This window comes from Erpetoichthys calabaricus, chromosome 16 (genome assembly GCF_900747795.2).
Source record: "Erpetoichthys calabaricus chromosome 16, fErpCal1.3, whole genome shotgun sequence".
Taxonomy (NCBI): domain Eukaryota; kingdom Metazoa; phylum Chordata; class Cladistia; order Polypteriformes; family Polypteridae; genus Erpetoichthys; species Erpetoichthys calabaricus.
The window spans coordinates 76,915,296-76,933,037 of NC_041409.2; the positions used below are offsets into that span (position 1 = coordinate 76,915,296).

At 38.1% G+C, this 17,742-nt stretch overlaps 1 protein-coding gene across 9 annotated transcripts in view; it reads left to right on the top strand.

Moving 5' to 3' along the window:
- eml1 (EMAP like 1) overlaps positions 1-17,742 on the top strand; it is a 231,870-nt gene that overhangs the window by 192,555 nt on the left and 21,573 nt on the right. For 8 of the 9 annotated variants that reach the window (XM_028822316.2, XM_051919897.1, XM_051919893.1 and 5 more), the window contains 8 exons: positions 2,065-2,175; positions 2,390-2,485; positions 6,805-6,939; positions 7,808-7,907; positions 11,426-11,580; positions 13,057-13,182; positions 14,669-14,800; positions 16,314-16,381. In XM_028822316.2, coding sequence (XP_028678149.1) covers positions 2,065-2,175; positions 2,390-2,485; positions 6,805-6,939; positions 7,808-7,907; positions 11,426-11,580; positions 13,057-13,182; positions 14,669-14,800; positions 16,314-16,381 — 923 coding nt within the window. The remainder of the gene's footprint in view (positions 1-2,064; positions 2,176-2,389; positions 2,486-6,804; positions 6,940-7,807; positions 7,908-11,425; positions 11,581-13,056; positions 13,183-14,668; positions 14,801-16,313; positions 16,382-17,742) is intronic. The other variant, XM_051919894.1, reaches the window with a different exon arrangement.

A 17,742-nucleotide genomic window follows, 5' to 3' on the forward strand; every position in this document is an offset into this window, starting at 1 on the left:
AATATGTTATTGCAATCCTTAACGGGAGCGTTTCAATAAACTGATTGAAAATAGTTTTGCATTTACCTTTTTAGTAAAAGGCGAGCTTTTAAGCCTGAGAAATCACCCCGTAAATGCACACGTTTAATTGGACATGTGTTAATATGTATGGTTACACAGTATTAAAAGACGGTGAACAACGTCAGTTACCTTTGTTCCCGTGTTTGATAAAAGGTGAGCTTTTAAGCCTGAGAAATCACCCCGTAAATGCACACGTTTAATTGCACATGTGTTAATATGTATGCTTACACAGTATTAAAAGACAGTCAAAAATTAACGTCATTTACCTTCGTTCCCGCGTGCGACTCGTGCTGTAAATCTCTTCCTTGTTTTTAGTTCACGTGATTACGTAGGAGGCATGATGACGCGATACGTGACTCCGCCTCCTCCATTACAGTGTATGGACAAAAAATATGTTCCAGTTATGACCATTACGCTTTGAATTTCGAAATGAAACCTGCCTAACTTTTGTAAGTAAGCTGTAAGGAATGAGCCTGCCAAATTTCAGCCTTCCACCTACACGGGAAGTTGGAGAATTAGTGATGAGTGAGTGAGTCAGTCAGTCAGTCAGTCAGTCAGTGAGGGCTTTGCCTTTTATTATTATAGATGTATGCACTTCCTTGTTTCCTGGAAGGTGAGAGGGCTCCTATGCTCAGAGTGATTCCTGTTTACATATTCCTTTATGAATTTTCCATGGTGCCACCTTCTTTCTACCTGGCAGCTCCCCTGCTTATCCCATAGGGCATTGCAACAGGGGAGTCGCCCTACCTGCAGGTGCAGCTGCCTTCCACACTGGTCCGGTAGCCCTCCAATCCATGGCTACGTCGGGCTCCATCCGGACCGAGACTTGGGTTCTTTCCCCAGCAGCCAGGGCACTCACACTGGGGCTAAACCAGCCCAAAGCCTCCAACTGCTGCTGCCTTTCGACGGTCAGTCGTCTTCAATACCGGTCACTCCAGCTCCGTGATCGCTCAGCTGGAGTGACCGCTTTCTTCAGCCCCACAGAGTGTCGACCAAACACTCCTCTGCAGGGGTTCACCTCCTAGCTGCCTGCCTTTGCTCCATCGAATCTGCTCTCTCTCACTCGCTCTCCTGCACCGGCTTTCCTCTACCTGCTTCCTTCTCCATTAACCTCACGTTCTTTCCTGTTCTCCCCCTAGCCGCCTCGCACTTCTATTTATCACGGGGACGCGAGGGCGGCGATTATTATTTAAAGAGTGGCCTTTTTGACTTGAGCTGTGGACCCACTACACCACACTGTCCAGTCGTTGTACGAGGAAAAAAAACCTCTGTGCGAAATCGTGGATGAAGCCTTGTGGATATGGTTTCTTCAGGAACATTGAAGTACATAGCTTAGAAATATTTTTCTACATGAAAATAGGTTTGCGTCGGATTAACTGGCCAAAATGGCAACTGGCCATGGGTCCAGTCCCAAGGTGGCCGGTTAAGAGGGATTGTATTGTATATAAATTATATCCTAGTATAAACTGTTCAGTCTGGTAAATCTGCTGCTGAATTCTTCCTTCAAGTTATCACCCAATTATTACAAATCGTTTGAACACTGTTTTTAAAGATTCAGCCTCTTAGTATGATTTCAAAATATGTTAATATGTTTTCCTAGTGTCAAATGGTTTTATATGTAAACATTGTAAAATGCCTTTGAGTCCATAAGGTCAAAGCCATATGCATTGGAATGCATGGATGAAGGTGTTCCTTCTGTAAGAGAGAGGATATTTTTAAATTGCACCTCAAATTGTGTGTTACTGTCCTAAGGTTCAGAGGTTGAACTGTATTATTGCAGTTGATGGTAATAATGGCTTTTTCTGTAAGGCAGTACTTAAACTGTCTTTCAGGTGAAAATCTACTGAATTCTTGTTTGGAAAGTTTTAGAACATAAGAGTATATATAGCCTTTTGAAGAAAGCGCTGTGTATGTAATGCTAACTTTGATTAGTAGAGATGTAAAGAAAGGATTAGTATGAATATGTGATAAGTAAAATTTTAATCATTTAAATTTTCTCAACAGCAGCTACCCCCACATGTAAGAGTCTGGGATTCAGTCAGCCTGAACACACTTCACGTTATTGGGACAGGATTTTGTGATCGTGCTGTCACATGTGTTTCATTCTCAAAATCTGTAAGTTCTACTACAGGATTATTTTTCTGTCTTTCTTTTTAAATTGTTTGGGACCATGAAATTTTACCAGGAAGAACAATTAGTGTGTTTTTAAGATTTACAGATAAACATGATGAATTCCATAGAAACTGTACTACAGGAAAGTTATTGCATAACCAGTATTGGAGTAATCAGCCTTGAAAAATGAATGCCTATTTATATCTGTACTTTACAGAATGGGGGCAGTAACCTGTGCATGGTGGATGACTCCAATGACCATGTTCTCTCAGTATGGGACTGGCAAAAAGTGGAGAGACTTGCTGATGCCAAGGTATTTTTAAAAAATTCACTGTGATAAATAAATGTTACAGCTTTGAATGTAGCTAGTTCTATTTATACATGTGGAAAACAATTGTGGATTTTGTGTTAACCAGAAAAGTATTGTAAACTGAAACATTGGCTTCAGTATATGAAATTAACTTGGCTACTAGGTTTTCTAAATCCTAATTACTATATTAGTTCTCAATCTTGTTTCATACTCAGAATTTCCAATGCGGGTGTGTTACTTGGATTGTTTCTAGTCAGTTATTAAAAATTGTGAAGTGCTTTGTTGTTATACTTTGAATACTGGCTATCCCTTTCTACACTGGCACAGTTTTTCCCAGCTGTTCTGAAGACATTTTTTGTGAGTAAAATCACTGTTCCATGGTTCAGTTTTGGCACATTCCCATCACATCACATAACATAGAAGACAGATGTGCCAGGATTTAATTCCTCTTAGAAGAAGGAAACAGTTTCAATATGCATAATAAAGTGAATATTTGATTTTTTTTTCTTTTGATTTAGAATCTCTGCACTATAAAAATTTGTATATCTTCCATTTGCTTATTTCTTTTCTTTGAATCACAAAATGATTTCCCCTTGGGATTAATAAAGTATCTATCTATCTATCTTTCTATCTAAAAAGCCTCAAATATGTGAAAGACATGCTGTCTTGTTAATTGAAAGGGATAAATTACTCATTTTTGCTTTTTGTGTAAAATTATGAATTTGCATCACTGCCTGTTGTGATTCTGAAAGGCCTATAGTAATCAAGACTGACAATTTTAATTGAATCAAGTGATTTAAAGATCAAATGAAAATTTTATACTAAGCAAACAAAAACTGATCTAATATAGTTTTAGTTGCTGAAGAGCTGGGTTTTGCATTCTGAATTAAAAAGAAGCTTGTGACATTAATAAGACTTGAACCCAACCGGTTTTAGTCTTGTTTTATAACTGCTTTGCCCCAGGTGTGAACCGGTAATTAATCATGAGACTAAGTATAAATTCTTTCATCTTTTTAAAATCATTGATAAAAACCTATTTTAAAACATTAAGTAAGTGTGCTGAGATACAGACATAGCAAAGATAACACCTCTAGCCATAATCACTTCATCCAGCAGACTGAAATGAAAGAGTAAAATCACAACCTTCTTACAGGTCTGCTGCTAACTGTCTAGTAAACAATGCTTTCTCCAGTAGATTTGTGCTGGATGGAAAACTTAAACTATAATGCCGGTACAAAAAATGTATACCAGCAATGTTGTGTCTGGAGCTCCTCTTACATTTGCGATACAGCCAGTGTTATAATTCACTCAATTTACATTGCATTGTGTTAAGCTGTTAAATGTACTTGGACCTGACTTTGGAGTGGAACATGGATACCATTTCAAAGGGAAAGTCCAGGAGCACTGACTAGATGCCAGTAGTTTCTTTCCAGCTTGATACAGTAAGTAGTAGCACATAGCGTGAGAGTATAAGGAGTGGGACCCAGTTGCCCTTTTAAGAACAACAGCTGAGAGGCTCCCTAAGTGGCCCTGCTTTTAAGGGCCATGGAAAGCTTGGTACCCACCAGAGGAAACTGTGGCTCGGTAGCCCCAACACATTATAGACCAATTCATGATTCTGGACATAATTCAGAGCCAGGCCAGAAGTGGCCACAAGATTATACCTAGATTTAGGAGGTAAGTTGGGCAAGAACTCAGTGGCAGGACAAAAAGAGACAAGGAAAAAAGTCAACATATCCATTTTTTGTGTAATGTGAGGAGGGCAGACGGCTGAGCTACACCACCATTTAGATGTATCAGAACAGTACAGGTAGGCTCAGACAAGCTTGTTACTGATTTACTTGTGTTATCTCTTTGTTCATTCCACCCTCTTCCCCGTGCTTTTGAATAATCACACCCTTTAATTAGACTTTGTCTTCTGCAATATTATTCTGGATAAAATTATTCTGGATAAGGAGGACCTTGTTACAATATGTATTAAGTAAATATAAATCCTGCCAGTTGTGAGGAAAGGACTAGGAATTCAACATGCAGTAGTGATATCTAGCTGTTCTTAGTGAAGCTGAACACTTAACAAAATACTTTTATGTTGTTAGTAGTGTGTTTGATCAAAGGGCTTAAAAGTTATTATGTGTTTTTTTGACTTGATTTTTGGTTAGCATTTTGAACTTTGTTCTCAAAGTCTGACTCTGGTATTGACCCATGATAGTTATTTAGAATGTGCTTTTTGTATTGTCTACCTCCTGCATCATGTCTCCATTCTGTTTCGGCTGAACACTTTAGACAAATGAACATTAAACATTATTCCACCACAAAAGCTATGTTTTCAGTAACCTATGAGTTCCTCTACAATGAAGATCCTGTGCTACTTGTGATCTATGGGCAGTTTTGTGTGTCGTATTTACACCTCCCAGCAAGAACAGTAACCTTTCTGCAAAATATGTGATGTGGTGTGAAGTGATATATGATTGGGAGTCCACAAGGGGGAACCCCCCCCCCACACACACCTACCTTACTTTCTTGGAAGTGATGGCTACTTCGCAGGGAAGGTTATTACTTTGATGTGTTGAGTAACAGAGCGCATCTGGGAGGCAGCTATGAATAGTGATGCAGTGCAAGTGCGGTGCTCTATCTTGACTGATAACTCTACAAAGTCCAAACTACTAATACATTTGTAATATGGAGTCAGTGCTTGTGGTCAACCAATCAGCACAATTCATTGCCTGAATCCCATCCACGATACTTCCTGGTTGAATGAAAAGTACATACAATAAAGAAGGAGCTAAAAAAAGTACCCACGACTCCAAGTAGCCCAAGTTCCTGTGATGGAAATGCTACAAAAGTTCCCAGGTTTTTAAAACTCCCCGGAAAACATTTGCACAGTGGGAAAGCACTAATGAGGTTCCAATTTGACCTGTGCAGTTCACATAGTTGAGGTTTGCTTGCCATGCTGAGCAGACCCTCCATTTTCAATGTAAATATGTATTGTTTTCTCTGCAGCAACATTTCAGTTTTTTTCCAGATGAGCCAGAGTTATTGTACTTTGTACATGCATTAATTCTATGTCTTAAGGTACCTGAAATTCCGAGTATTCTGACTCTGCTAGAGTTTAATATTGTAATGTTTTTGCAACTTCTTTTGGCTATTTGTTTAAATCCAGAGTTGAACACAGATTTTTTGCTGAGAATGTGACATCATTCATATTTAGTTTAGATGGGAAGTTCAGTTTGGTAACTGTGTGTGATCTTCTTAGTACTGCAAGAGTCTTCCTGTTAATCTGAATTGCATCACCTGAAAATATGTTGCATCTCTTATCAGAACATTATTATTGAACCAGATGAATAAGATGAATGTTTACATTAAGAATGAATGAACAGACCATGTTTACTGCATAAGACAGCCCTAGGTAAATCAATATAATGAATTATATATTTACAAACCAATGTTTGTTATAACTTTCATGCTATACAGTGTAATTTAGATGCATCTGATTAGGATGCCTCCTGGACACCTCCCTGGTGAGGTGTTCCGGGCACGTCCAACCGGGAGGAGGCCCCGGGGAAGACCCAGGAGACGCTGGAGGGACTATGTCTCCCAGCTGGCCTGGGAACGCCTCGGGATTCTCCCGGAAGAGCTAGAAGAAGTGGCCAGGGAGAGGGAAGTCTGGGCATCTCTGCTCAAGCTGCTACCCCTGCGACCCGACCTCGGATAAGCGGAAGAGAATGGATGGATGGATGGACAGTGTAATTTAAAATTTAAGAATCTTCACTTATAGTTGTTTAAAGTTAAATACAATATGTAGCTTTTATGTAAAATAACTTATTCTGCAGTTAATTTGTTGATAACTCAAATTGCTGTCATTTTTATTGAGGGTGTGTACTGAATATCTCTTTATGTAATTCATCCTGCAGTTTCACACCTTCTTTTTGAGTAAATTGTTCTAAACAATAATATCTGCCTAGTTTCCATAGATTTTTAAATTGGTGTTTAGTCGAATAATCAGCAGTGCCTATACACAGGGCTAAAGGAAAGCGGCATTGTACCAATATTAACAAGTATAAACAGTGCCCCAGATAGTTGCATGTAATGTGTTGCAATGTATATATGACCTCTTAATGGTGATGTTTCTTTGTGAATTTTTATGTATTGTATTCCCAGGAGCATACTGACTCAACTTGCTTTGTGATTGGTGCCAGACATCTGCTGCTTTGTGTAGTGAAATTATTTTGGTCCAGTTCAATTATTTTATTACACATTTACAACATCTGGAATTTTTTACACTTATTTCCAATTTAACACTTAAATCTCTCTTTTGTTGGCAGTGCTCAAATGAAGCTGTGTTTGCTGCTGACTTTCACCCTACAGATGCCAACATTATTGTGACCTGTGGAAAATCACATTTGTATTTCTGGACATTGGAAGGTGGCTGTCTTGTTAAAAAACAAGGACTCTTTGAGGTAAACCTGAAAAATTGGCACTATTTAATACAATGTTACCTGCATTTCCTAATTATTCAAACTTGTCTTTTATAGTATTGTGAAATTTTACCCTTTTGCACTAAAACCAGGTACCAACAGCAGTCAGAACCAGGCTGATATCTTCTTTCCATGTATTTTTCTGTATTAAGCAAAAAACATGCATTGGAGTTATCAAACATAAAAGAGATGGATATTTATACAACCATATGGAGATATTTTTTGTGTACAGTTTTACAGTTTGCAAGAGGTATATTTCTTGAAGCTTTTTTGGTATTTGCATAAGTACTTTATCATTATGGATTAAGGTTTCCAAGTTGTGCTGCACACTGTCATCAGCTAAAACTGCAAGAAGTAGTTATAGTTCACTTTTGGCTTCATTTTGCAGAAAAAATACTGCTAAAAATATATTTAAACTACTAAAGAATGTGTGATTAAACACTTCTCAGAGCAACAATTCTTTCATTACAGTTTTGACTGCCTACATGAGATTGTGTGCAACAATCACCTCACTGTAGCCTCGTTTAAATGTGAACACCAAGGAATCAGCATATTGGAACCAAAACCATAACATTTCACAGCTGGTTTCTGTGAACTTGGTAGAAAAACCAGTAGCAAGAAAAAAAATAAGGACTTGCCCTAATTTATGGTGCTCTTGTAAGAGTGGCATTTGTGTATTTGCCTGTGAACAAACCAAATATCCATGAGATGAACTCTATTATTATTACTAAGTCAATGTTTAATTTTCTTAATAAAATCCATGTAAAACGGACAACTTTATAAAAGTGTTCAAAATTAGTAAAACTTTGTATATAAATTTAAAAAAACTGACTTTTTTGTTTTCATGCAGAAGCAAGAAAAGCCAAAGTTTGTATTGTGTGTGACTTTTTCAGAAAATGGGGACACAATAACTGGTGACTCCAGTGGTAATATCCTAATTTGGGGAAAAGGTATGTAAATATTTCCCATATGTGAGCACATATTCATTATTAGGTATGAATATAGTAGACCAGATAGTTGTATTGATAATATAGGCAGCCATGAAGGTTTGAAAAACACTTTGGTGTTACGGGATTTAAATTCAGCTCTGCAGTTAGCAACAAGCCTCACTGGAGATGAACTCTGCTGGGTTACTGAGAATGAAGTGATTATTAACATGTTTTGGCCTGAACAGTGCAGATTTACATTGCATGATTTTAACTTTTCACATTTGGCTCTTGAGTGCTTTTAAATTTCAATTGTGGTCTTTTACATCATGTTGCATCATTGTTAATATGGCCCTAAAATGCAAAATGCTAGAGACACAAGCCATGTCTCCCCTGCTGTCCATCAGGAAGGACAGTACTACAGTAGACACACCTGCTCTTCGGGACTGAAAACTTTGAGTGATTTAATGCAAATTAAATCGTACACTGGTGCTAACTATATGAGATAGAGATCATCTTTATCCCAGCTGGTTAGATAAATTGTGAGCTGTTTGTATTACTGAATTGTATCCATTTCTGTGTTCTGAATCCACTTATCCAAAGCAGGGCCACAGGGAAGTGAGAGCTCTATCCCAGGAAGTATCTAGCACAAAGCAGGAAAAATCCTTGGACAGGGCAGCAGCCCATCACAGGATGAACAAACACACACACGCACACTCACACACACAAGTCAGGGGCCAGTTTAGAATTAACAGTCCACCTAACCTGCTTGTTTTTAGACTGTGGGAGGATACTGTTGCATACAGGGAGAACAGGTAAACTCTATGCATAGAGCACTCGGCACTTGAACCCCAGATCTCCCACTGTCCGGCCCTGTTACTGAATTGCATGTTTTATTTGCAATATTATATTATGTACAGGTTATAAGTCAGAAAATAGCAAACCTTAGTTACATACCTGTATACTTTAATAAAGTAGAAGCCCTCCACCACTTGAAGTAAACCAAAAAAGTAATCATTGGAAAGAATACAAAAAAGGGAAAAAATCAAACTTGTAACTGTCCACAACCAGAATTACTCCAAGAAAAGCAAAAAGTATAAACTACCTTTGTCAGTAAAAAAAAATAGTCAATAGTCACTGGAAGGTATGTAAAAAAAGAAAACTCAAAATACAAAGTTCAACATAAGCAAAAGCAAATCATTAAACCTGCTGCTCCCTTTGCCCACCTGTAAAGGTTGAAACGTCTGTCTCTCTGGTGCTGCACCTCACCTACTTTCCTACTAGTGTACTAAAGTAAAGCTCTCCTATTGTGATATTTCTTTTTCTCTATAGACCTTGGCACTCTATTCGAATGTACAACCCAATTTCTTCTCAACTAGTGATGCCTCTGGAACAGAGGTGGCTTTAAGCGCCAATCTCCGTGTCAATTCCAACCAAGGAGAAGTGGCCTTTTATTTGTCCTTGCACCCTGACCCTTCTTTAAAAGGCACTTGCTCTGTTACAGGAGGCAGCATAGTTCTGTACATTAACTTTTAGTCCTTTGTGCCCTGTTGTGATTGGGATTCTTTTGTGTCTTTATGGATTTCTCAGTGGACCGGCACTGTTTTCAAGCAAAGTATTAGGTGACTCTAGTATGCACTAGGTCAGTGGTGGCGAACCTATGGCACGCATGCTAGAGTGGGCACTCCGAGCCCACTCTGTTGGCATGCACGCCGTCGCCCCAGCACAGAGTTCGTTACTAGAAAGCCAGAGAGACACGGGGCGGGGCTGCTCCCCTCCCCCTCTCCATGCGAGCCTGAGGACTTTTCTCAGATCACTCGCCCCTCTGCCCAGCAGCCCAGTGGGAGAGCTTCCTCCCTCTCCTGTCTGGGGTAAGGAGGGCGGCTCACATGCGGCATGAGGGTGTGGCGTGGACAGCAGCCTGTTGAGTCTGTGGCGAAGGTGATTCCCATGGTGGGGTTGGAGAGGAGCTAGGTTGGAGGGGATGTGGTATAGCGGGTCCACAGCTCAAAATTGAAAAGGCCAGTTTTAATAGATAATCGCTGCACTTGCGGCTTAGAGGGGGGTGTGGTAGTGTAGCCAGAGCGGTTCCTAGGAGCTTCATGATGCAGGCGGTCCTCTCTTAAGTGCACAGGTGAGGAGTCGTCCGCATCTGTAATTGTTGCCGGGACCTGATAATCGCCACACCTGATCCATGTCCCCATAATATATAATAGAAGCGCGAGGTGGATGGAAAGGGGAAAAAAATGAGAGAGAACAGGAACGAAGGTTAATGGGGAAGACCTGCGTGAAACACTTGAGAAGATAGAAGGGATGACAAAGGACAGCACAGTTAGTTCTGGAAATTAAATCCTTAAAGTGTGGAATTCTCTGTCAAATAATTTTAAGTCAATGAAAGCACTTGGGATTTCTTTCCTTACTTTGTTTGGATCATCTTATGCTTGTGAGCAGCTGTTTTCAGCTTTGAATTATATCAAATCTTACACCAGAAACAGACTAACAGATGACCTGAGTGCTACATGTGTTGCTTTCAAACTTACAAAGTATGAGCTAAGGTTAGACAAATTATCAGCATGCATACAACAGCAAAAATTACATTAATTGTTCAAAATCATGCCAAATGCAAACTTTTACCTTTCAGTAAAAAGTTGTTTGTATCATTGAAAGTTCTGTTATTGTGTTTTTCTTTTAAGGCAAAAGATGTTAATGTGTGAGTTGTTTTTTCTAAACTAAAACCTCAGTATTCAGGTTAAATTGCCATGTTGGCACTTTGCGATAAATAAGTGGGTTTTGAGTTACAGTTTGGGCACTCGGTCTCTAAAAGGTTCTCCATCACTGCACTAGGTCAACTCTGTACTTTCTTAACAAAACAAATTTCAAATTGGAGTCAGTGATTGATGGTTTTCAGACTAAAATAATTTCCTACTTCAAATTTAGAGCATACTTTTGAAATAATACCTAGACAGAGCATGAAAACACAAGCTATATCTGTATAAGTAAAGCTGACTTACATGTGTGTTTGTTTTCACATCACTCAAAAAACATTATGTACCCTGTAATTTTCATAAAAATGACTTGTTGATAATCCATCTTAGAATATAGGCTATATTCAGCTTTGGGACAGGTCTTTGGGTGGGCTTAGTGAATCTGATATTGATGGATTTCTGTTGCAAAACATTAAGTTCTTCATTTACAATATCAGAAGCTAACTTTAAATTTGATTGGTATAAAATAACTGAAAGGCAGACACAGACGGCTCGGAGCAGAACGAGTGCACTCTGTCTTAACAGAATGTGATAAAGGAGAAAAATGTATTTTGACATTTGAAATAATACTCAGGCAATTTCAGAAAACACATCTATTTATGAAATAACAAATACAAACATCTTGAAATTATGTGATATCCATTAATACCAGTCTTGATGTAATGAACTAAGTCAAGAACAAATTATCTTTTTGTCTTTGATTGTAACTAAGTAATCTAGAGAGTGGCACTAGGTGAAGATTGTCAGTGAAGAGAGCACTTTGCTTTTATTTTGCAGGTTGTAACAGAATTATTTATGCAATTCAAGGAGCACATGAAGGAGGTATTTTTGCACTTTGTATGCTGCGCAGTGGTGTTTTAGTATCAGGTGGTGGGAAAGACAGACGACTTATATCCTGGAATGAAAACTTTCAAAAGATCCAGACAGTTGAGGTAAGAAGTATGTTTTGTGTAAAAACGCTGTCCTCACTAATTAGCAATGTATGTTGTGAAGTAAGCAATGTACAGAGGCACACTGCTAAGGTTTTTTTTTGTGCAGTCAGGGAGCTGTTTGGGATCAATACCCAAATGGGATACAAAGGAGCAATTAGGGATCCTGTTCTGGGTGGAGTAGTGGAAGTGGCCAAAGGAGGACTAGATACCACCTCCCGCCAGCGAGGGAGCAGCAGCAAGCTACTCTCAGGTTACAGCAAAAAATGTTTCCACCCGGTCCATTAAGTGGATGGTAGTATAATTCCTAATAGGTCAGGAATGACCTAGAACTATTGGTCAGTTGATTGGCTGAGACCCTGGAAGTCGTCAATAGTTACACTTTAAATGCAGCCTCATTCCTTCAGCCAGGTGATGGAGAAGTCAGGAGTGAAGTGGAGAGAAAAGAGAGAAACCTTCTAATACCTTTAGTGATGGAGGGGAGAGAAAGGTAGGTTAGGGACAAAAATTCATGTATTGTTGAGATAGACCATTAAGTACTAAGTGTATAACCTGTTCCCTGTACCTCCCTGGAACCATTCTTTTTATAAATAAAAACCCTTGGGACTGGACCATGTGGTGTCTGTGAGTCATTTTAAGTGAAGGGTTGACTTAAGAGCACCCCCAACAGGTCGCAATTTATAGAATATTTAATTTTCTTTTATTTCCATTTCTATGTGTCAGTTGTGTCATGGTATTTGATTAAAGAGTTGAAAGTGAGGTACAGACTGTTTACATTGTTTGTAAGTAACCTGGCAGCATGATGGTACAGCGTTTAACAGTGCTGCCTCACACATCCAGGATCCTGGATCCAGGAATATACCCTGTGATGGACTGGTGTTTCATCTAGAGTTGCTTCTTGCCTTTCCCTTGATGCTGTTAGAGTAGGCTATGGTCATTATGACACTGAACTGGATTCAGTGATGAATGGATTTACTACTCATTTAAATTTTTAGTTGTCTTGTAATATACTGTATTTAATTACACATTATGATGTTAACAAAGTTAATTCTTTTATTTATTTGTTTGCTTTTATGATGTTAACAAAGTTAATTCTTTTATTTATTTGTTTGTTTTTGTTTATCTATCCTTTTTTGTATTAACATCTGCTGCAAATGTATGTCTATGTAGAAATACCAGTTTAAGATCTGTCTGGGTGTAAGTACTTTATCACTGCCATAATGAAAAACAGATCATACCCTTATTTTATGTTGTGTTGATCTGTTGATATTCTAACCTTCCTAGTAGACTCTGTATAGAAAGAACATAACTATTGTCTACCTATGTGCTCTTTTTAAAAAGTCAGAATATTTTGCGAAAAATAAAGATTCTAGTTTAGTAAATCAGAGGAATTGAGATTTAATGTGCCACTGCTCTATCATAAAACCAAATAATTTATTTTACTGTTAAATCTCTTGCTATTTTTATATCCCCAATTAGATTCCTGAGATGTTTGGACCTGTACGAACAGTAGCTGAAAGCAAAGGAGAAAGCGTTCTCATTGGTACCACCAAAAATTTTGTACTTCAGGGCACTTTATGGGGTGACTTTACTCCAATCACACAGGTAAATATTTAGAAAACTAATTACATCTCAAATAGCTCAAAAACATGTAAAAACACAGATTTAAAAGATTGCAGGTAAAAGATGAACTGAGCTGGGGCCATTCCATCAATTTCGTGTATCCTAAAAGTTTCTGACCTGATTATAATTTCTCAAACAAGCTCTAAATGCAGTGGGAATGTGAAATGAACACATTTCTTGCTAGTTGCTTAACAACTGATATTTTTGTATCCTTTTAAGTACACATTCTTTAAATGCATCTGAAAAACTAGAAACCACAAAACAATAGTTCTTTCTGCTAGTAATATATTGGATAGAAAAAGTGTCTTGTTAGTTTCGCTTTTGTTTCTGGTGGTATGTAGCAAATGTAAAATATATAAAAAATTAAAATGTCACGGTTATGCTTTTTAGACATCTCCATAAAGTTAAGTGTTTCCTAAGCATTGCCTTTCTATTTCCATTTTTTAAATTATTTTTCCAAACCTACAAAGAAAAACAAAGGAGCCAAAAGTGTATCTGAGAGTATTGAATGACTGATTTAAAAAAAACTGTGCTTCGGTCATCTAATATGGTGTGTGTGAATAACCTGCTCTTTTTTTGCAACATCTACCCAAGGCAGATTTGTAGCGTGACAATCATATAAGGTTTTCCCATGCATAATATCCTATATTTATTGGGTTTTGTATTACATTTAAAGAGAGCTATAAAGAACACTTGTTAAAACATTGTTGAATTTCTAAAAATATTAAATGCAAGGTATAGGGGATTTTTGCATAGATGCTCTTTACCTTATAGTATTAAAAATAATTCCCTTCATAATTTTATTTTTAAAAATGTGTGCGGTTTGAATTTGAAGCAATAGTTTTTTTTTTAAAGAGATTATTCAGTATTTTACATCGATTAGCAGTGTACCCTTGACACTGCACATGTTTAAATCATATGAGACTGTCATCTGCTGGAATATCATTTGAAGAATTTTTCCAGCCATTCATGGGCTGTGTTCCCAAATTTAACTGGCAATACATCATTTATTCTAGGATCTCAGCTGCCAAAATAAATCCCAGTTTTACAGGGTGCAGACATGTTTGTGTCATAGTAGTGTTTGGATACAAGGTCCTTTGGATGGAATGTACATGAACAAACATTACTAACTTATTCTAGTTTACAACATCTATAGCTTTATTTTTTTTATTCTTTGCCCCAAGACCAATCAAGTAATTTAACTACAGAGATGGTAATAATAGCGTAAATACTAATACCGTATTCTAATCTAGTTTAATAAAATATTCACTTAATATACTTATTCACTGTACATTCCTTTATTAAAAGAAAACTTTTAACAGTAAAAAAACATTATTTTTTATTACAAGGAATGCTGTTAGCTTGTTGAAGGAAAAAGCATAGGGAAGCAAATGAAACTGAGTAATTGCCTTTCTCTAAATAAAATCAATTAGATGTACTCACTGCATTTTTTTCTATTTTTATTTAGGGTCATACAGATGAGCTTTGGGGACTTGCTGTTCATCCTTCCAAACCTCTGTTTCTAACTTGTGGTCATGACAAACATGTTATCTTATGGGACTCTGTAATGCGTCGTCCTGTATGGAACAAAATAATTGAGGTATATGTATTGAAATCATCATCATGTCATTGTGACTCAGTTCAGACTGGCTTTTTGTCGTGCTTATCTGTAGTGTGAACATTTGGTAAAACTGATTTGTCTTTGAGCTGTGTAAAAGTATTTACCAAACCATCCCACTGAGCCAAGTTGTTGGGCTGGGGTGATGGAGAGCACATTTCTGCCAGCTCCTTAAGTATTAGGGTTCTTAGTTTGTTGAAGAAAGATTCACTGATCTTGACTTTGCCAACGATACTGGGATCTTTGGGAGGCTCTGATCAGGGCTCTCAAGAGACTGAGCGAGGGTTGTGAGTGTTAAAAACCAATATCCATGCCTTTAATGACCTCTTGGGCACAGTCATCAACAATGTGTCTTGACTGTGGAGACAATGTTGTCCTCGTCGAGAGATTGACTTACCTCATGTCTCTGGTGACTCTTCCTTTGAAGTCAGTAGATGGATTGGGAGAGCATGGGGAAGTCATGAGGTCGCAGGAAAAGGGATGTGTGACTCTCCTGATATCTCTGCAAAAGGACAAAGAAAGTCCAAGTCTTTAGTGTCCTGGTGCTTCCTGTTTTGCTATACGGTTGCAAGACATGGATTCTGTTCAGTGACCTGAAATAATGACTCTGCTCCTTCGGAATTGTGTCTCTTTGGAGAATCCTTGGGTACCTGAGATAATGACTGGACTGCTTTGGAACTGTGTCTATTTGGAGAATCCTTGGGTACTGCCGGTTAGAGTTTGTGTGGAACAAGCGGTTGCTCATGGAGTCCCGAATGAGGCACATTACCTGTATTGTGAGGGAGAATCAGTTATGGCACTATGGCCATGTGGTGCGATTCCCAGAGGCTGATCCGGCTCACAGAATCCTCATTGTTGAGGACCTGAGTGGCTGGACCAGGCCAAGGGGATGCCCTTGTAACACCTCGCTGTGGCAGATAGATGGTCATTTCCGGGGAGTGGCACTAGACCGCATCTCTGCCTGGGGGTAGGCCAACCAGGATCTTGAGCTCATCCATCATGTGGTGGATGTGGTGATGCACTGTGCCAGTGCATTCTCCTAGACCTGACCTGACCTTTTCTTAATTAATGTTCCCTTTGTCCAGCTATGTAATAGTGTAATTCATATACCAGAAGATGTGTTAACCACAAAAAAAAACAGCTTTCGATTTTCAATTGTTATCCACTATACAGTGCTAGAACATTTTCTCCTCTAACCCTTATAATGTCCTTGAGCATTACAAATTATGCTACTTTTTATCATTCAAAAACATTAATATTATTTATAATTTGTCCGCATTTTCTGAATTTTAACATTTCTCAATGCTTTTCATTTGTAACATTAGTTGTTTTAAATTACAGATGCTACCTCTTAGATTCCTCTGTTATCACAGGGATTTTTTTTTTTTAATTCTTGGAAGATAACATATTAAACCTCTGTTTTGCCTGTAATTATTTTCATTCAATTTTGTTTCATGTAATTTCTTAATTACCTTTCTCTGGTAATAAATAATAGGATGCAGCACAGTCAGCAGGATTTCATCCCTCTGGGGCCATGATCGCAATAGGAACACAGACAGGCAGGTGAGTTGTTAGAGTTTGCTCTATGGCAGTGTTTCCCAAACTCGGTCCTGGGGTAACCCCTGTGGCTACAGGCTTTTGTTCCAACCAGCTTCTGTTTTTAATTGAACTCCTGGGCTAATTAAGTGAACTGATATTTCCCAAGTTATGTGTTTAGGGAACAATATAGAAATTAGAAAACTAAGTTTGCTAATACAAAAATATTAAAATGTACCAAGCAGTTATATAGGAATAATGTATTTTTTTCTTTTTTAACAGTATTTTCATCTTGATTTTCATTCTACTTTTCTAGGTCTTCTAATTGTTTAATTAATCCATTATTTACTAATTAGTGGCTCTGACTTTAAAGTAGTTGCAGCCTTTGATTATTCAGTGTTGTTTGCCTGGGTGTCTGATTTGCTCATTTTAAATTGTCATTATTAAGATGCAACGAAAGGGGAAAAACTGCACAGAGAAAGGGCAAAGTATAATGAAATCAACAAAAGAGTTAAGCATTTAAATCGATAGCAAAAGCAGAAATATTTCTAAATGTCTTATAAATGTAAAAATCATGCTGCTGTGCTTTTCTGAATGTCGAATAAAAGAAAAACAAATACCAGCTAATTAAATGAGATCAGTGCTATCAGGTGTTGTCACTGATTAGGAATCCGGCTGGAACAAAAACCTGCAGCCACAGGGGTTCCCCAGGACTGAGTTTGGGAAACACTGCTCTATGGCATCGACCTTAAGGGAGAACGCTGGTATTTCTGGGGAAAAAAAGATTGTTTATCAAAGTGTGACACCTGTTGGCAGCTTAAGAACATTACAAGTGTGAAAGTGATTTAAAAATTATAGCAGTACATTGATTTGCTTTTGATGTTTGCATGTGATTTTTGTTAATTTTCATTAAACACAGCTTAGAGAAGCAATGCTCTAAGCTTTACTTTTTTAGGAAAGCTAATACTTTTTTGTTTCCTTGTGCTTTCAATTTGTGGAATTCTAGAAATGGGGTGAAGATTTTAGATTTGCAATCCTTATAATATAGTAAAATACTTATACAGTGGTGCCTCGCATAAAGAACGCCTCGCACAGCGAACGCTGCACACAACGAACTTCATTTCATGATTCATACAACGAACTTCGTTTCACACAACGAAGTCGCCTGAGCTTCCACGACCGCTTTGCCCGAGCTTCCACGACTGCTTCGCCCGAGCTTCCACGATCGCTGCCGATGTATTGCATCCTTCCGCGCAGGCACTGCAGGCAGTCGTTAGTCACTGCGCTTAACTTAAGCACGTATCGCGGCAATCTTTCTTCATTACGAATTAAATCACGCACGTATCACGGCAGTCGTCCTTTTAAGTTAAACTCAATATTTTTTGTAT